The sequence below is a fragment of the Bos indicus x Bos taurus genome, chromosome 23, assembly GCF_003369695.1.
Source record: "Bos indicus x Bos taurus breed Angus x Brahman F1 hybrid chromosome 23, Bos_hybrid_MaternalHap_v2.0, whole genome shotgun sequence".
NCBI lineage: Eukaryota > Metazoa > Chordata > Mammalia > Artiodactyla > Bovidae > Bos > Bos indicus x Bos taurus.
In genome coordinates, this window is record NC_040098.1 from 14539412 (window position 1) to 14560877 (window position 21466).

Sequence of the window (21466 nt, forward strand, 5' to 3'; positions counted from 1 at the left end):
TGAGGACTTCAGGGCAAGGACCTTTTCCAATTTTGTTCAGCGCTGTGCTCCAGGACCTAGCGCAGTCCTCGGCACATTATTGCTCCATATAATTATCTGTTAAATAAACTAGCTACATAGAAAATCAAATGCCACCATGACTACTTACATGAGGCTGATGGTACAAGAATTTTGAAGTGAAGAAAGGTAGGGAGAGGAAGAGTTTTAATAACAAGTAACAGCTTGCAAAGATTGTATAGAATGAATGAAGAAAAAAGAAAGGATTAGGAGCAGAATGTTTTTCTTGAGTGATTATAATTAGTGAAAATTTTGGTTCAACTAGCAAATATAAATACAATTTCACATGAATGGAAAGATCTAATGGGAGTTAAAGGACAATGCTAACATCTGAAACAAGTAGGTATATTTTGAAAAAAAGCACTTTGAATGTAGTTCATTATGTTTTCATATCAGTGTTATATAAACATCCTGCAAAGTAACAAGATCTGTTAAGTAAAATTAGAATGTAATATATGAGCAAGAAGGAGTCCAGAAATGCTGACTATTGTCAGAAACACTATCTGAACAACACACAGGCCTTAATCTCGGGGCACTGCATTACTGGGGTTCATTTACTCAGAGCCTATTGTGTGTGCCTTGTTCACAGAGAGTTCCCTTAGGTTTCTCTCAAACTACTTTCTCAGCCAACTTGGCCATTAGAAAGCATTTAACATCAGGACAACATCATTCTCAAAAGGGTTCATTAGGCAGCTTCAAAAAAAAAAAGTATTTTCTTTCCCAAATCTTTCAGTCTCCAACATTCATCAACAAATCATTCTGCCTTGCCAATGTTCTCTGTATTTCTCCACTCTAGCTTTTGATCATGTTTCTCTTTTTTTTATTCTTGGAATTAGTTGCCATCTTTAACATTCAACTCACAGCGTTTATACTCACAGAGCTGAAAGGAACTTAAGAAATTTAATTCAATTCTCTCCTTTCAGAGAGAATTTTTTTTTTTTCTGGAAGATTTATTTAGCAAAATTCAGATGAGCTTTCTTTGCCCTTGGAATAAAACTCAGAAATTAAAAATTGAGCATGCACTGGGACGGACTATAGTAAACCTGGAGTGCGGACAGGGAGGGAAGCTAGATAAACAGAACCAGTGCAGGGTCAGAATCATCACCAGATGAAGTCACCACAAGTGGAAAAGATACTGGTCATCTCCACATTATGGCCTCACAGCTAATCTACCAGCCCGAAACAAATAGGCCATGGAGGGTGTTTCTTATATTCATACCCACTACTAATTTTACAATAAAAACAATAAGCAAAGGTTAAAAAAAAAAAAAAAGCATAGGCTTTGGAGTCAAGCAATTCGAGGTTCAAATCCTTATCTCACCACTAGCTACATGATCTTTGGAAGGCCTAGGGAGGACATGAATTATAAAAACTGTAAGATGGGGGGTAAAAACTAATATGTCCAGTGCACAACTGTTCTGAGGTTTAAATGAAATGTTTATACAGAATTATAGTAGCTACCCCAATGTTGATAGCAGCATTATTCACAAGAGCCGAAAGGACAAAAGAAGTAATGTTCATCAACAAAATATGATATATTTATATCTACATTCCCCCTTCATGGATCATGGCCTTGTTGTGGTGAAGGGGCTTGGGCAACTCAATGAAGTTATGAGCCATGGCATGCAGGGCCACCCAAGACAGACAGGTCACAGTGGAGAGTTCTGACAAAATGTGGTCCACAGGAAGGAATGGCAACTCACTCCAGTATTCTTGCCTCAAAAATCCCATGAACAGTATGAAAAGGCAAAAAGATATGACACCAGAAGATGAGCCCTAAGTTTGTATCTACTGAGGAAGAGCAGAGAGATACCTCTAGAAAGAATGAAGCAGCTGGGGAAAAGTGGAAATGATGCTCTGTCATCCTGCTTATTTAACTTATATGCAGAGTACATTATGGGAAATGCTGGGCTAGATGAATCACAAGCTGGAATCAAGATTCCTGGGAGAAATATCAACAACCTCAGATATGCAAATGATACCACTCTAATGGCAGAAAGTGAAGAGGATGTAAAGAGTCTCTTGATAAGCATGAAAGAGGAGAGTAAAAAAGCTGGCTTAAAACTCAACTTAGTTCAAAAACCTAAGACCATGACATCTATTTGCCATGAAATGGTCCCATGGTAACTACAGCCATGAAACTAAAAGACACTTGCTCCTTGGAAGGAAAGCTATGAAAAACCTAGGCAGCATATTAGAAAGCAGAGACATCACTTTGCCAACAAAAGTTTGTATAGTCAAAGCTATGGTTTATCCAGTAGTCATGTATGGATGTGAGAGTTGGACCATAAAGAAGGTTGAGTGTCAAAGAAGTGATGTTCTTGAACTGTGGTGTTGGAGAAGACTCTTGAGAGTCCTTTGGTCTACAAGGAGATCAAAGCAGTCAATCCTAAAGGAAATCAACTGTGAATATTCATTGGAAGGGCTGATGCTGAAGATGAAGTTCCAGAACTTTGGCTACCTGATGGGAAGAGCTGACTTATTGGAAAAGACCCTGATGCTGGGAAAGATTGAGGGTAGGAAGGGGGTGACAGAGGATGAGATGATTGGACAGCATCACTGACTCAATGTACATGAATTTGAGCAAACTCTGGGAGATACTGAAGGACAGGGAAGCCTGGCATGCTGCAGTCTATGGGGTTGCAGAGTCAGACATGATTTAGAGACTGAGCAACCACAATATCTACACTTCCACACTTTCAGTGTAGAGGACGCAGATCAATCCCTAGTTGGGGAATTAAATCCCACATACCATGGAGCAACTAAGCCCGGGTGCCTCAACCACTGACGCCAGAGTGCTCTGGAGCCTGTGCTGCAACTACCGAACCTCTGGGCCACAACTAGAGAGTCCATGCATTTCAACGAAAGAGCCCACGTGACACAGTGAAGATCCCACATGCCACAACTAAGACTCAGTGCAGCCAAATAAGTAAACAAGCACTTTAAAAAAGGAAGGACAGTCCAATACATGCAAAAACATGGATGGGTCTTGCAGTTATGCTAAGTGAAAGAAATCAGACACAAAAGGACAAACATCGTATAATTCTACTTACAGGAGTATATGGAATAGGCAAATTCATAGCAGCTGAAAGCAGAATAGGCATGATGGGGCTGGGAGTATAAAGAGATGGGCGTTACTGTTTAATGGGTACAGAGTTTCTGTTTGGGATTATGAGACTTCTGGAAATGGATGGTGGTGATGATTGTACAACATTTTGAATGCACTTGATGCTGCTGAATTGTACGCTTAAAAATTAGCCAAGTGGTAAATGTTACATTATATATATATATCACCACAATATAATATAATTTTACATCATATATGTTTTGTTTTGAGACACAAAACAGGGCCAAAATGCTAGTAGAATGCCTGATGCTATGTACATGGTCACAAGGAGGGGGGTTCAAGAGGGAGGGGACATATATATATACCTAGGGCTGACTCATGGTGATGGCAGAAACCAATACAATATTGGAAAGCAATTATCCTCCAATTAAAAATAAATAAAATTTATTACAATGGTAGGTATAGGTCATCCTACCCCAACTGTTTACCTGTTCTAAGTAATGCAGTGACAAGTTGATATACTTGGCCTCTGTCAGAAGCTCCTCCAATTAAAAATAAATAAAATTTATTACAATGGTAGGTATAGGTCATCCTACCCCAACTGTTTACCTGTTCTAAGTAATGCAGTGACAAGTTGATATACTTGGCCTCTGTCAGAAGCTGGCCTCCGACTCCAGTCTTGGCAACCCGCTCTGAGCCAGCCAGGTCCACCAAATGCAGCTTGGCGTGTCTCACGGTTGCAGATCCTGGTTCCTTGCTTGACAGGTGAATGGTGAAGATGCAGTGAGAACGGGTTGAAGCTTGGTTCATAGGAGTCTATAATAAATAAGTTGTAAAACAAATGCGAACAATGAGAATTTTGGAAGACTATCAACAGATTTACATGTATATTTCCACTGATAAGACATTTCCCGTGAAGTGAATACTTTCAAATGGAGTAAAGATGCTTGCAGCGGAGATCCTTAATATGAATTACTTTCAGTGTGTTAACCTCCTGAATGACTGATAACAGATATGGGTGGGTTCATTCAGAAAGTGAGAGGTTGAGTGAGGCAAAGCTTGGGTCTTTTTAAACAATACGATAAGTTTACCCTGTTACACGACCACAGTCCATACCTTAACTTTGGCTGGCCATACTGAAAATGTTCATTGTGAATTTCATAAGAAAAGAGCTGGGAATGGGCGCATTGAGAGAGTTCATTCCACAAATGTAAACACCATCCACAGGCAAGGATACCTAACATCACTGCTACTAGCCAACACGGAATTGGGGCTCCCACTCAAAAGAATAAACAAGGAAAAAATATGAGGCATAGTAATAGAAAAGAAGAAATTCAAGTGTCTTATACACAGAAAATACTGTGTTTACAAACAGAATGCAAGAACATCTACAAATAAACTGTTAAGGACTAAAAAGATGAGCATGGTTGTTGGATGAAAGATAAATACGAGAAATCAGTAAAGTTCTAATAATCCAGCAACAATTAATCAGGAAATATATTATTCATAATAGCAACAAAGATGATGAGATAATAAGAGATTAATCTTATAAAAGATATGCAATTTACAAGGAAAATGATAAAATAATATTAAAGAGGACAAAATGGAAACCTGAAAAATTGAGGTGCCAGATATTAATATGCCATTTCATGGATGAGAAAATCCAAAATTAATCTCTGTATTAATCTCTCTCTATTAAGCAATATATTCAATGCAATTGAAATACAAATGCTGTTGGTTTTGCTTACAGCGCAAAACAAATTAATTCTAAAAATGAGATGGGAGAGCAAATATTGAAAATAATCAAAACCAATTCTGTGAAAGAATAATAAGGAAAAGAGTCTTGTCTTGCTATATATCCAGGGATAATCATAACACTAGAGTAATTAAAACAGAGTGGTACTGCTGCAGGAGCAGATAACTAGGTCAGTGAAACATGCTATGCTCATTTAAGGAACTCTGCCTAAGTTCCTGGGTGACATCATAGCACAGAGGAGGAAGGATGGACTTATTAACAAATGGTGTTGGAATAATGGGCTGCTACTGCTAAGTCGCTTCAGTCGTGTCTGACTCTGTGCGACCCCATAGACGGCAGCCCATCAGGCTCCCTCGTCCCTGGGAGTCTCCAGGCAAGAACACTGGAGTGGGTTGCCATTGCCTTCTCCAATGCATGAAAGTGAAAAGTGAAAGTGAAGTTGCTCAGTCCTGTCTGACTCTTTGCAACCCCATGGACTGCAGCCCACCAGGCTCCTCCGTCCATGGGATTTTCCAGGCAAGAGTACTGGAGTGGGGTGCCATTGCCTTCTCCAGAATAATGGGCTATCTGTCTTGAAAATGTAAATTTAGATTGCTTTCTCACACTATACACATAAATAAATGCCAGAATGTATAAAGATTTATGTGCAAAATAACACAACTTCTTTTTTTTTCCTTTTAGTTTAGCAAAATGACTTATACAAGGCAAACATCCTGTTAACTACCTCCTAAGGAAATGGCACCCCACTCCAGTACTCTTGCCTGGAAAATCCCACAGATGGAGGAGTCTGGTAGGCTGCATTCCATGGGGTCGAGAAGAGTTGGACACGACTGAGCGACTTCACTTTTCACATTTCACTTTCATGCATTGGAGAAGGAAATGGCAACCCACTCCAGTGTTCTTGCCTGGAGAATCCCAGGAACGGGAGCCTGGTGGGCTGCCATCTATGGGGTCGCACAGAGTCGGACACGACTGAAGCAACTTAGCAGCAGCAGCAGGTCAAACAACAATTCTGCCAGGCACCTCAGAAGACCCATCCTAATCCTTTCCCCAAAATAAACATTTTCTTCCCGACTCTGTAGTAATCCCTTTCTTAGGTTTCATTGGGTTTTATCACTTAAGTACGCATCCTTAGATACTATAGTTTTAGTTTTGTCCTTAGGTTTTTAGCTTGAGAAGTGTTGGATTCTCATTCCATCCACAGGTTCCCTTTCCACCCCTTGTTTCCTTTACAACGTATCTGCTGCAGAACTTGAGCCATTTGACCGAAGTTTCTCGGTCTGCGCTTTGCCAACTGCATACGTTCTCATGGCAGAGTTCAACTTGTCCTGTCAGCTCTATTTCTTGGGTATCAGCAGCGGGATCGAGGGCTTGACCAGACTTACGTCCTATCCCTTTAGCAAGACTACCAGTGGCGGTGCATCTTTTTATCAGGAGATGTACACAAGTCTGGTTGTTGCTTTTTTGAAGGAAATAACACAACTTTAACCTTAAAATATAGCAGCATATTGTAATCAACCCAAGGTAGTAATAGATAACCTATGAAAAAAACATCAAACACAAAAATGAATGGATTTGAAATAGTTGATCAAATAATCCAAAATTAAAGAACTTCCGTGTGATGATATCTGCTGCTGCTGCTGTTTGGTAAATCAGTTGTGTCTGACCTTTTTCGACCCCATGGACTGCAGCTCGCCAGGCTCCTCTGTCCATGGGATTTCCCAGGCAAGAATCCTGGAGGGGGTTGCCATTTCCTTTTCCAGGGATCTTTCCAACCCAGGGATTGAACCGATGTCTGCTGCACTGGCAGGCGGATTCTTTACCACTGAGCCACTTGGGAAGCCGTGATATCTACCATAAAGTTAAAAGACTGAGAGGTGATATTAGCAGTATATGTGGCTGACAAAAGATTAACATTTGAAATACAGAACCCCCACAAAACAATAAGAGAAAGACAAACAACTCAGAAAACAATGAGCAAAGGATATAAATATGTATCCTATAAAGAGGAAACCTGAATACGGTCAACATGTCTTTGAAAAAATGCTCAGGCTTACAAATACTTTAGACAAGTAATTAAAATCCAATAATTAACTATTTCATTCACCTCCATCAGACCAGGAAAAATGTAAGAAATAAAGTCTAACAAAACAAGTATTTGTAAAGATATAAGGAAGTCGAAATATTATATACCCTGGTAAGATTGCAAATTAAAACTCTCTTTTTTTGAGAGAGAATTCCCTATGACCTGCAAGCCAGCAATAATAGACTGACCACTGGTCAGGCTCAGATGGTAAAGAATCTGCCTGCAATGCCGGAGACCGAGGTTGGGTCCCTGGGTCAGGAAGATCCCCTGGAGAAGGAAATGGCAACCCATTCCTGTATTCTGGCCTGGAGAATACCATGGACAGAAGAGCCCGGTCTGCTACAGTCTACGGGTGGCAAAGAGTTGGACATGACTGAGCAGTTAACACTTCATTTCACTTCACTAGGAGTATTTCCAAAAGGGAAACCTGGGCCAGGTACATAATAGGGGAAAGAGACAGAGGCAGAGGGAGACAGAGACAAAAGTCACTGCGGCACTGCTTAGGGCAGCAAGAAGGTGATGCAAGATGTACAACCTAAACGGACATCTTGCGGTGGAAAGATGAATAAGCTACAGAAGAGTAAAATGCAACAACTTTTGTGTAGGTTGACACTGATTTCTAAAACAGAATGTTGAGGGAAAATGGAAGGTTAATGATAAAAATACTATGACAAAACTTAGATAAGTAAGAAGGCAATATTATTTAAAAACATTAGCTCGTGGAGCCATAACCTAGGTCATTAAAAGTTTAGAAAACGGACTGAGAGGATATAGCAAATTAATGATAGTGGTTGCCTTTGTGAGAGATGACTTCATCCTTATCTGAAATATCCTATTTCTTTTATGTAAAAATTATCAGAAGCAAATAAATATCAGACATCTAAAAATATCTAAAATAAAAAGTATCTAAAAATATTCCAAAGGAATGTTCATATGCATAAAGCCATTCAGATCTCCACCTCTGCAAAATGGGATTTAACAAAAGAATTTCTATATGGATACACTATTTCTATATGTATTCCGATAGGGTAACATATATGGATGCTATTCTTTCTGTAAATGTAAATTCTTGATGGACACCATTGTAGATTTATACCAACTAGCAAAATACATGGAGAAGGCAATGGCACCCCACCCTGGTACTCTTGCCTGGAAACCCCCATGGACAGAGGAGCCTGGCAGGCTGCAGTCCATGGGGTCGCTAAGGGTTGGACACGACTGAGTGACTTCACTTTCACTTTCCACTTTCATGCATTGGAGAAGGAAATGGCAACCCACTCCAGTGTTCTTGCCTGGAGAATCCCAGGGACAGAGGAGCCTGGTGGGCTGCCGTCTATGGGGTCGCACAGAGTCGGACACGACTGAAGCGACTTAGCAGCAGCAGCAGCAAAATACATGGGCTTCCCTGGTAGCTCAGCTGGTAAAGAATCCGCCTACAGGGGCTTCCCAGGTGGCCCTAATGGTCAGGAACACTCCTGCCAATTCAGAGACATAGGAGATGCAGGTTTGATCCCTGTGTCAGGAAGGTCCTCTGGAGAAGGGCATGACAACCCACTCCAGTATTCTTGACTGGAGAATTCCATGGACAGAGGAGCCTGGCGGGCTACAGTCCATGGGGCCACAAAGAGTCGGATGTGACTGAAGCGACTTGGCACACACACGGCAAAACATACAGATGTCCAGATACTGGCATAGTTTTGGTGATGATGATGTAGCTAGTGGATTAAATAGGCTGAAAATCTGACCCATTACTCGTTGCCACAATAACTATACCCAAACCTAGCCAGTGTGTGATTTTGCATGCTAAAGTGGATCAGCAAATAACCGTGCATGTAAAACCGCAAACTCAAATTTAGAACCTAAGTTGAGGTGTTTTGGAAGTGACTGTAAGTTATTTGCGGAACTTAAACATGGGTTTCATTTCACTGTTTTATTCACACAACAATAAATCCTACAGCACTGTAACAAAAGTCAAATGACAATCGATAGAAATGACTAACACGGAGACTATCCCCAACAGCTGTCTTCAGCTTGTAAATCGATGCACTGAAATCACTGCGAAATGTGGGCCATGAGCAAAGAGTGGAAGAGTCAACCCATTTCAAAGGGTACAGCAAATTAAACTGTATTTCTGTACTCTGTAATTAAAATGCAGTAATATGTGTAGGAGTCCATGCCTACAATTTTGTAACATCTCATAAATATTTTCTGCATGAAGTAGTAGTTGGTGTCCTCTTAGCTAAAATTTTCTTAAACCTCAGAAAACATTCATAATGTGTAGCTGCTTAAGTGTGATTGAATGTGCCAGTGCCTGCTCTGTGTTTACTTAAGGACGTCTTTGTGTCTCATAGGCATGCCCTTCCATTTGTCCTTTTAAAGGTAAAACTGTACTAAAACCTTTCTGAAACTGCCTAAGAACAGATGGCACCATTTAGGCAGATGCATTCAAATTTAAGCGCACATTTTAAACAAATGTGCTCTTGGCACTAGAGACAGTGCCTTTGGAACAATTCTAGTGATGATTAATCATCTGCATGCAGAGAGCTTTCACATTTTATATCGGTCTCTGTATACAGCCCCATGTTAGGCAGTACAGAGACAAGAAGGAAGAGAAGGCCTGGACCTTGCCCTCAAGGCGTTTATAACACAGTTCAGGAGCTACTGGCAAAATGTGTGAAATGAGAGTGGACAATGAAAAGAAGCTAAATGTGCAGGATAGAAAGTGATCTGTTTTCAGCACTGAGCATCCTGATCACTGAGGTAAAACCTAAGAATGCTAACCGTTTCTGCATTGTGGAAGCTCTCCACCTTCCTTCTGGTCCCAGGTTTCTAGAGCCAAAGACCACCCTGGTGCTCTCCCTCTCTCACCCTCTAACTGCTTGCTCAGTCTCCTATTCTTTTATTGTGCTCTTTTCTCTCCAGTCGGTAAAAACAGCCATGTCTGAAGCTATCTGTGGTCACCATATTTCTTCCTCTTGGGGAACTCTCCCATAGCTCTGATTCTCATTGGATTGGTTGTTATTGTTCAGTTGCTCAGTCATGTTTGACTCTTTGCAACCCCATGGACTGCAGCACGCCAGGCTTCCCTGCCCTTCAGCATCACCCAGAGCTTGCTTGTCCATTGAGCTGGTGATGCCATCCAAGCATTTCGTTCTCTATTGTCCCCTTTTCCTCCTGCCTTCGATCTTTCCAGCATCAGGTCTTTTTCAACAACGATATGGCTCTTCACATAAGCTGGCCAAAGTACTGGAGCTTCAGTTTCAGCATCAGTCTTTCCGATGAATATTCAGGGTTGATTTCCTTTAGTAGTGACTGGTTTGATCTCATTGCTGTCCAACGGACTCTCATTGGATTGGTACTGTCGTCCACTGGATTGGTACTATCACACACCCAAATCTTAGAACTTGGAATTGGATGACCTGGTTTCTTTAAGCTCAGGTTCCATTGCTTACTAGTGTTGAAAGTAATTTTGGTTTTCATGCCTTTGAAATGCCATAATAAAACTCGCTTTGCTGCAGACAGTTATACTAATTACCTATTGAAGTGGTCCATGAACTGTAAAAGGTCATAAAGATGTCTCACTACTGATGTTTACTGTTCAGATGCCTCTGATGTCCTCATTTCGAACCACAGTTTCTCTGTACCCCAGATTAGAATGTCCAAGAGCTGGACTGATACTTGTCGTTAAAATGCCTTACCAGCATCTTGAACTTAATGTTACCCCAAACAACCTCATCACTTTCCCTCATGCTGTGTCTAATCCATTCTGTAGCATTTACCTCCATCCTCTTCTTTCCTTCTCCAAATAACTATTACCTCTCACCTGGGTTACTACATTCTTTCCTTACTAATGTCCCACCCCCAAATTTATTCTTGTTTCCTCCAACTGTTCCCCACCTTGCAGTCAGAGTAATGCTTCAAAAGCACATATCTGATTATACCAATCGCACCTAAATCACTCAATTAAACTGACACACTCTAAGACTAGTAGCTCCAGTTTCTTCTACTGTGCCTTACACGACTGTTTATCAAAACTCTTTTTAAAATATGGTTCTCTGACACTCTGAATTGAGTATATTCTTTCAAACATAGCCTAACCACAGCAGAGAACACTGGAATCTGAAGAATCTAAATCTAGTGTTGCCAATAAATAGCACACAAAGTGATAAACTGTATTTGCTCCAGCCTTTTCCCTGTGCTACGGAATTTCTTTGGGAAACACACATACTTGTTTGTTTGATGACTGCATTTGATTAGTTTTTATCCCAGCATGACTATCTGTTGAGGTAATTCTGGATTTTTACTGTTTTGCAATTCTGTGCTATCTACAAATGAAACTATATCTCTTCACCCAAACAATTTTGAAAGAATGAAGTAGGGCAGAACAATAGCATTCCACGAAGACACCTTTGCTTTCTACTCCACTCAGGGGTATTTTCTAACTGGCTTCAATCCAAGTACTTTCAGATATCTTCAATTTCTGTTTATATCCCCAAGGATATTTTGAGGGACTTTATTAAATAAACTGAATTTACTTGACCTATGAATTTTTATAACCCTATCAGAAAAGTGAATGAAATTGAGGTGAATCAGCTGACTTTTTTCTAACTGGTTATTGACCATCATTTAATAATCCCTTTTTAATTTTTTTTAGATTCTTTTTGAGGCTTTGGCATCAAAAAATGTTTTAATCTGTCATTTTCCAAATGTTTCCCTTTTCAGAGGGTTGAGAATAAATAACTTTCTTTTATAGAGTAAAGTCTAAAACCCAGGCTCACTGGTCCCTTACAGATTCATCATATTGGTAGTCTGTGGCTGATGACAGTTAGTTTCCTCCAGCTTAGCAGAAGCCTACTTCTCAGGAAAGGCCTATCTGAAAGGTTCTACAGAGGCTCTCACTTCCCACCTCCTCCCACCTAGACTCTGAGCTTCTTGAAGGCAGGGACTCGGTCTGATGCATCATTGTAACCCTCGCATAGCAATATACAATAGTTATTTAAAATTGTCTGTTAAATTGTTGGCTCTTGTTAATTTCTAGTTTTCCAGAATCTCTATGGCATGCTTGATAATTTTAGAACTCCATAGGCAAAGTGAAATACAATTTGAGTCTAAAAATTAGAATTCTTTGTACAGTAAGACTGACTTAAATCTCTAAATCTATCTTGGACTTCAATTACTCTCTGTGCCTGATTCCAGAGTTCTGATTAACCCCTAGCCTGAACATCTTCAACTACCCTTTCTCCTCCCCGGATTGTCCTCTTGATGGTCAAGTATTGGCCAGTATGTCTTACTGGAAAAGTATGCTCTTCTCCTACTCTCCAAATAAGCCTATTCAAAATTCATTTATTTTCATAAATTCCTTGCCCTATTCCTAACTGAGTGGCAAAGAACTGATGCTTTTGAACTGTGGTGCTGGAGAAGACTCTTGAGAGTCCCTTGGACAACAAGGAGATCAAACCAGTCAATCCTAAGGGAAATCAGTCCTGAATATTCATTGGAAGGATTGATGCTGAAGCTGAAGCTCCAATAATTTGGCTACCTGATGTGAAAAGCCAACTCATTGGAAAAGACCCTGATGCTGGGAAAGATTGAGGGCAAGAGGAGAAGGGGGCAACAGTGGATGAGATGGTTGGATGGCATCACCAACTCAGTGGACATGGGTATGAGAAAAGTCAGGGAGATAGTGAAGGACAGAGAAGCCTGAGTGATGCAGTTCATGGGGCTGCAGAGTTGGACATGACTTAATGACTGAAAAACAGTAGCAAATTCCTAACTAGCATTAACTACTGTGTTCAGAAAGGCCATTTAAACATTTGTGCATATAGTAGAATATAACTAATATCCAAACTCTGGAAAAATCCATTGTTCTAAATGGATTTTTAAATGTCTATCACTTTAAAAATTATGACATTGTAATGGACAGTTTGCTATGGTGGAATCCACCAGGCTACAACCGAATGTTTGATGGTTAACCCATTTCATGCAGTGTAGAGAGTGGTTTGGGTTATAGTGAACAGTGAAAGTGAAAGTCTCTCCAGTCACGTCTGACTCTTTGCAACCCCATGGACTATACAGTCAGTGGAATTCTCTAGGCCAGAATATTGAAGTGGGTAGCCTTTCCCTTCTCCAAGGGATTTTCCCAAGCCAGGGATCAAACCCAGGTCTCCCACTTTGCAGGTGGATTCTTTACCAGCTGAACCACAAGGGAAGCCCAAAATCAAAGTTGCTCAGTTGTGTCTGACTCTTTGCGACCCCATGGACTATACAATCCATGGAATTCTCCAGGCCAGAATACTGGAGCGGGTAGCCCTTCCCTTCTCCAGGGGATCTTCCCAACCCAGGGATCAAACCAGGTCTCCCGCATTGCAGGCAGATTCTTTACTAGCTGAGCCACAGGGGAAGCCCAAGAATACTGGAGTGGGTAGCCAGTATCCTCTGATTCAATATCTTCAGATTCTCCAGAGGATCTTCTCAACCCAGCAATCAAACTGGGGTCTCCTGCATTGCAGGCAGATTCTTTACCAGCTGAGCTACCTGGGAAGCCCTTCGAAATGTAAAAGATGACTCAAAAATGACCTTGTCAGACAACGGTGCCTTCAAACTGTGTATCTAAAAGGGACCTGGAGTAGCAATGTACTTGTGGAGTGGTATTTGAATCTGCTTTTGCAGCTTTACAAAATAGAGCTTTAAATTGAGGAAATACCACACCTCTGTTTTGAAGGCTAAAGCTTCTTCTCCTTCAGCCCTTCAAGCCATTTACTGGCACTCCTGGGCTACCATCCTAAGAAGCTCTTTCACTGAACAAGAATCATTTCCTACAGAGCAGGAGATATTCCTAGGCTGAAAGAGAAACATGAAAAGGTAGAGCAACAAGAATTGGGAAACAGTGATAAGCTTTTTCAAAAGCCTGTCTATTCATCTTCCCTTTTGGAATCTGCAGATGTATAACTTCTAATCCCGATGCTCTATGATTTTGTTACACATATTCTTATTGGTAGAGCAACAAAACTTTTCATTTTTGTTCATTATTTCATCATCATTTGTGTGGGCATGGCCATTTTCAAGACTGAAAATTTGGGGACTTCCAGTGGCTAAGACTCTGCACTCCCGATGCCAGGGGCCTGGGTTTGATCTCTGGTCAGGGAACTAGATCCTACATTTGCAACATCTGCATGTTTCAACCAAACAAGTAAATAAATACGTATTAAAAGTAAATAAAGATATATCATGCGTTTGAAAAAAAGATTGAAAAATTTGATTTTAGGGGCAAAAAATGATATGTGAGATATGATTTTTGTGTTTACATAATATACTATTAAGGTGCTTCCCAGATGAGGCTAGTGGTAAAGAACTTGACCGCCAACACAGGAGACTTAAGAGCCATGGGTTTGATCCCTGAGTCGGGAAGAGGAAATAGCAACTCACTCCAGTATTCTGGCCTGGAGAATCCCATGGACAGAGAAGTCTGGGGGACTATGGTCCATAGGGTCGCAGAGTCAGACATGACTGAAGTGACTTAGCACACATGCATAATACTGTAGTACAATTTTCGTATCTTTTTTCTACTTCCAGTTAATCTTGTATGTTTTCAATCACTTCAAAACTGATTATAGTTAATACAGTCTTCAATGATTTGAATAATTTATTTATGTTACATATAAGATTTCCTAGGATCCTTTGAATACTTGCTTTTTCTTGTCGGATCTTATAGCTTATATTCCATTCTTATGCACCAAAACTTTTCTTTTGTTTTCACTCACTTTTCTATTTTAGAGTGAAATAGCTCAACAAGAATTTCCCTTATTTTAGGATAAGTCAGGGGAAGGAAATCTCTCTTAGGCTGAAGAGGAGTTTGTAATATATGTGCTTGTGACTTTTAAAGCAAACCAACTAAGAACAACAGCAGCAGCCAGCAAATCCAGAATTCAGCTTTCACTCCAATTCTCCTTGTTTGGTAACACTTTCTAAGCAGATATTCTATTTGACCTGTTCCTCTGCTCATCTGCTCTATCTGAATTGAAGACTGAGAATACTAATTGCCTAGGTGTTTCCCAGACTAATATCTGAGCCTAAAGTCCTCCCGTGGCACACCTTGGCCCACAAGACCAACCATGGTGGGCACGAGGCCCACCATGCACCCTATGAACTCTAACTCAGCCTGGAAAAGTGAGGCCTGACCAAACCTAGTGGTTTAGCATGAGACCCTAAAAACACCCATCTCGATCTTTTCTTTCTTTCTAAGACAGCATCATTATTTTTATTTTTAACCAACTAATATGTATTGACTTTTCACTATATCTACGGCACCAGGAATAGCAAGAAAAATACAGCATGCCACATAAATTAATAATTGCAATTCAGCAGAACATATTTAAAATAGAGTAATGGGAAAATTATATTTGACCTGCCCCCCGCAAATAGAGCAGTTGCATTTTCCCAGAGTTGTCAGAGGCAGATTCATTCACAATAAGTCTTGAGCCAGAACAAATACTGTGAGTATTAATAAATACGTGAGTATCTGAATACTCACGATAAATCCTGAATATTCTTTAGGAGTTTTGCAGTTTTACAAAGCAGATCAAAAGACAGAGGTACGAATGACACTAAGGTACAAAATCTAAGTTGTTTCAGAATATACATACTGCTTAGCAGCAAAATAGCCCCAATTAGATAACCCTCTATTGGAATTAATGACCCTAAACTGCTCATTTTCCTTTCTGGTTTTTCTTTTTATAAGATACCTGGCTTTTAGAAAAGTGATCAAACTCATTGCCCCTAGTAGAAAGATGTCTAGGTCCAGCGCATTATCAAAGTAGCTCTGTAAAAGGGAAAACAAACCAGGCATACTAATTTTGTTTAAAGTTTAAAAGAAAGCTTTGGAACAACCTGAAACCTAAGTTAAGACTGTGTTAGCAATTGGGATTCACCTTTCTGATAAGAACAGCCTGTTTGTTTCATTATTTATCCTTTCTAACAAGTCTGGAATCAATTGGATGGATTTTTGATTTTCATGCCTTCAGAGATCTGCTTGTTGTTATTTAGTCACTAAGTCGTGTCCAGCTCTTTTGCGACCTCCCTGGTGGCTCAGATGGTGAAGAATCTGCCTGCAGTGGAGGAGACCTGGGTTCCATCCCTGGGTTGGGAAGATCCCCTGGAGGAGGGCATGGCAACCCACTCCAGTATTCTTGCTTGGAGAATCCCCATGGACGGACGTGCCTGGTGGGTTACAGTCCGTGGGGTGGCAGACGCAGAAATAACTGAGTGACTAAGCACACATACAGGGCTGCAGCCCATCAGGCTTCTCTGTCCGTGGGATTTCCCAGGCAAGAATCCTGCAGTGGGTTGCCATTTCCTTTTCCAGGGGAATCTTCCTGACCTAGGAGTAGAACCTGTGTCTCTTGCATTGCAGGCAGTTTCTTTACTGCTGAGCCACTGGGGAAGCTTTCAAAGATCTGTTAGCTGACTTCAAAATTTTAGGAAAATTGAGTGTCAGAATTAGTGATGACTCTTCAGTTGGATGTCAAGATTCAGAAGATTGCTTCCCTATGGGTCATTTCTTCAAAATTAGGCAAATCAAAGTCAAACACATTTATTTAAAAAGTATAAATATGCTAAAATCAGCACATATGGCAAATTGAGAAAGAATTTATCTATATCTTAAGTCAGAGCTATGTTCAATTACCATCTCTGTTTAATATCATTGAACTGGGAATCATCATATCAACACTAGGACAAAGGTTTGTTTTCTGAACAATGGAAAATATATCACCCCAAGTGTTCCCCACCTTTTTTTTTTTTTTTACTTGACTGCAAGAAGAGTCATAGCTAAATTTCATCCTCAACGGCATCCTTGTTGTCTAGCATATTCATTTTTCATCTTTTACATTAAGTTTAACTATTTTGTCTCTTCTCTTCCTATTAAAATTCAGTCTCATTTAACAATTTCCAAGTCTTACCATACACATAATTGGAAAAAATAATATTATAAGGATTAAAAATCTAATGATCTTCTCAAGAATTTATGGCAATTCATTTAAACTGGCTTTAGGGAAAACTTTTTGTTTTTTAATACATACTATATACCTCAAGATGATAAGTAAATTGAAAATAACCTTTACTATCCTGTGTATATACAGCCTTGACGTACTCCTTTTTCTATTTGGAACCAGTCTGTTGTTCCATGTCCAGTTCTAACTGTTGCTTCCTGACCTGCATATAGGTTTCTCAAGAGGCAGGTCAGGTGGTCTGGTATTCTCATCTCTTTCCGAATTTTCCACAGTTTATTGTGATCCACACAGTCAAAGGCTTTGGCATAGTCAATAAAGCAGAAATAGACGTTTTTCTGGAACTCTCTTGCTTTTTCCATGATCCAGAGGATGTTGGCAATTTGACCTCTGGTTCCTCTGCCTTTTCTAAAACCAGCTTGAACATCAGGAAGTTCACGGTTCACATATTGCTGAAGCCTGGCTGGGAGCATTTTGAGCATTACTTTACTAGCATGTGAGATGAGTGCAATTGTGAGGTAGTTTGAGCATTCTTTGGCATTGCCTTTCTTTGGGATTGGAATGAAATATCAATAACCTCAGATATGCAGATGACACCACCCTTAGGGCAGAAAGTGAAGAGGAACTCAAAAGCCTCTTGATGAAAGTGAAAGTGGAGAGTGAAAAAGTTGGCTTAAAGCTCAACATTCAGAAAACGAAGATCATGGCATCCGGTCCCATCACTTCATGGGAAATAGATAGGGAAACAGTGGAAACAGTGTCAGATTTTATTTTTCTGGGCTCCAAAATCACTGCAGATGGTGCCTGCAGCCATGGAATTAAGAGACGCTTACTCCTTGGAAGGAAAGTTATGACCAACCTAGAGAGCATATTCAAAAGCAGAGACATTACTTTGCCAACAAAGGTTCGTCTAGTCAAGGCTATGGTTTTTCCTGTGGTCATGTATGGATGTGAGAGTTGGACTGTGAAGAAGGCTGAGTGCTGAAGAATTGATGCTTTTGAACTGTGGTGTTGGAGAAAACTCTTGAGAGTCCCTTGGACTGCAAGGAGATCTAACCAGTCCATTCTGAAGGAGACCAGCCCTGGGATTTCTTTGGAAGGAATGATGCTAAAGCTGAAACTCCAGTACTTTGGCCACCTCATGCGAAGAGTTGACTCATTGGAAAAGACTCTGATGCTGGGAGGGATTGGGGGCAAGAGGATAAGGGGATGACAGAGGATGAGATGGCTGGATGGCATCACTGACTCGATGGACGTGAGTCTGAGTGAACTCCAGGAGTTGGTGATGGACAGGGAGGCCTGGCATGCTGCGATTCATGGGGTTGCAAAGAATCGGACACGACTGAGCGGCTGATCTGATCTGATCTAATCTGATCCTGTGAATAGACAATAACACACCAAGCAGAACTCAGATATACATTTGAAAAATCTTATTCTTATGAAAGAAGTTTTATCCTGTCAAATTGGTTGTGATAGCTCTCAATGCAATGTTTAAGTTCAGGCATCAAGACCTGGACCCAACACAGATCTGAGGAAAATTTCATTCACAGTACAGATGCTGAAGGAAGAACTCTCAAAGCACAGGGGTATAGTTATTATATACATTATTTTACTCCACTTTATAGTCTAATAATATATTCTCCAAATTTTGAAGATTTCACAGTTCTCTCTATGGCTATGAAGATCTCTTGCTGTTAGAACTGGCAAGTCCCAAACATGATCAATTTCCTTGTTGAAGGTTTGGGGCAGCTGATAAGACCCTTGTCTCCTCCCTCCTAACTTGAAATTTACACAAGGAATAGATGTAAAAGTCAGTCTGCCAAAAATGAAAGTATCTATCAACAAGAAGTGCCAAAAGAATAGCTTCTTCTATGTCTACTTAATAAGAAACATTGACTTCTTATACCCAAAATTGATTTCCTGCCAGCTTCCCTCATGTGTATTCCTGGTTGTAAAATAAGCCAAAGCAATCTATCTGAACTATTATCCCAATTTCTTATAGAAACAGCTTTGCTGCTGCTACTGCTGCTAAGTCACTTCAGTCGTGTCCGACTCTGTGTGACCCCATAGATGGCAGCCCACCAGGCTCCCCCGTCCCTGGGATTCTCTAGGGAAGAACACTGGAGTGGATTGCCATTTCCTTCTCCAATGCATGAAAGTGAAAAGTGAAAGGGAAGTCGCTCAGTCGTGTCCAACTCTTAGCGACCGCATGGACTGCAGCCTACTAGGCTCCTCCGTCCATGGGATTTTCCAGGCAAGAGTGCTGGAGTGGGGTGCCATCGCCTTTTCATGGGTTAATCTCTGTCTCTTTGCCCTCTGCTCCACTCCTTCCCTTTCCTCTCCTGTGCTCTACATTGCAGGGACACTGAGTACTAAAGGCAGCATCTCCCCAAGACTCATTTTAGCTGGTATCCAGCTGGGAAGAAAGGGAGGGGGAGAAATACTCTGGTTTCTCCCCATTTCCTGCCTCCCATCGCCCTGTCAATGCCTCCCACCAGCTGAGACCCATCTATAGTTTATAGTAGCTTCCCGCTGCTAGTCACCTCTGAGTTGCATCACCATCCCGGGTTGGCATCTCAGATTCTTCCACCATCCATGAAACAAAAGTATCTGCGTTGATTTCCTCTATTTCAAAAAGAGTGGTTTATTTTCCTTGTTTGATCCTGATTGATACACTCAGTTAAATACACAATTTAATATAAAGCTCTGAGATGTTATACAAGACTGATAGAAGTATAAAGCTTTTGTATTTCTTTCAAAGTTACAGGCAAGACACTGCCCATTTTGTACACAAGATCCTTTAAACAAGTACATTGTTGTTCTTTAGTCGCTGAATCGTGTCTGACTCTTTGAGACCCCCATGGACTGCAGTCTGCCAGCTTCCTTGGTCCATGGGATTCTCCAGGCAAGAATACCAGAGTGGGTTGCCATTTTCTTCTCCGGGGGATCTTCCCGACCCAAGGATTGAACCCGTGTCTCCTGCATTGGCAGGCGGATTCCTTACCAGTGAGCTACCAGGAAAGCACTTTAAACAAGTATAGATACAATTAACCTGCAATTCAATGCCTAGAAGTTTGCGATCTGAATAATGAAAACCATGTAACCAAAAATGTCAAAATGTTTCCCAAGTTTTTATTTGTCTGCCTGAAGAATCATAGCTAAACTTTGTCCTTAACGGCAATACTTAATTTATTCCAGTCGTCTATCATATCCATCTATCTTCTTTTAAACTACGTTCACCTTAACTTTTTTTTCTCTCTGACATTTTTTTTGACCTGGTTTATATGTGTTTTGAAATTGTAACTTGCTTCAAACCCATTTGGAAAATAGATTATATATTTACACACACATATGTTTTCTTACTAAAAAAGCCATGCTACATTTGAATTTTATGAAGAATAATGAGTCATTATTTTGTACAAATGACACACATTCATTAAGACAGACTGAGTTAGATTATGGTAGCAATTTAATAAATAGCACCACAATCTCTGAGGCTTAAAAATCACAATTTTTAAATCACAAGGTTTCTTTCTTGCTCATATTATTTCTCCAATATTGTGAAATGGTGGCTCTGCTCCATGTACTTGACCCCTCGAGACTGGTGAGGATGCTGCCATCTTCTAAGGTCACCACCCCGACATAAAGCTTTCAGGGTTTGCCACAGAGGAGGAGATTAAGGAGAACTTCATATTAATTCTTACAGGCTTCAGACTAAAACTGACATGCCACTGTCATTTAGATTGCATTGGTTAGAGCACTTGAACTCTGTTAACTTCAAAGAAGCATGTGCCAGAAGGAATAACCCATTAGTTTTGGTAAACACTGGTAATCCCCACCACACTCATTATTTTAAAAATCTAAACAACACAAAAAAGAACAAAGATGAAAATCTCCCTCAAAAAATGTTAATATTTGATAAAAATTATTTATTTTTAATATATGTATACAAATGTAAGAACATGTAAGAGTACTTTACCAAAAAAAAAGCATACTACACATGTTGTTATTGTTGGTCAGTTGCCAAGACATGTCCAACTCTTTGCGACCCCATGGACTGCAGCACACCAGGTTTCCCTGTCCTTCACTATCTCCCAGAGTTTGATCAGATTCATGTTCATTGAGTCCATGATGCCATCCAACCATCTTATACTCTGTCACCCTCCTCTCCTTCTGTCCTCAGTCTTTCCCAGCATCAGGATCTTTTCCAATGACTTTGCTCTTTATGTTGGTACCCAAGTATTGGAGCCTCAGCTTCAGCATCAGTCCTTCCAATGAATATTCATGGTTGATTTCCTTGAGAATTAATTGATTTGATCTCTTTGCTGTCCAAGGATTCTCAAGAGTCTTCTCCAACGCCACAATTCAAAAACATCAATTCTTTGGCACTCAGTCTTCTTTTCATAGTCCAACTCTCACATCTGTACATGACTACTGGAAAAACCACAGCTTTGACTATATGGACCTTTGTCAGCAAAGTGATGTCTCTGCTTTTT

The 21466-nt window shown here is 40.4% G+C and overlaps 1 protein-coding gene across 6 annotated transcripts in view; it reads right to left on the minus strand.

Moving 5' to 3' along the window:
* Positions 1 to 21466, minus strand: part of KIF6 (kinesin family member 6) — a 422193-nt gene that overhangs the window by 258609 nt on the left and 142118 nt on the right. For all 6 annotated transcript variants that reach the window (XM_027524813.1, XM_027524812.1, XM_027524814.1 and 3 more), the window contains exon 7: positions 3734 to 3940. In XM_027524813.1, the coding sequence (XP_027380614.1) occupies positions 3734 to 3940 (207 nt within the window). The remainder of the gene's footprint in view (positions 1 to 3733; positions 3941 to 21466) is intronic.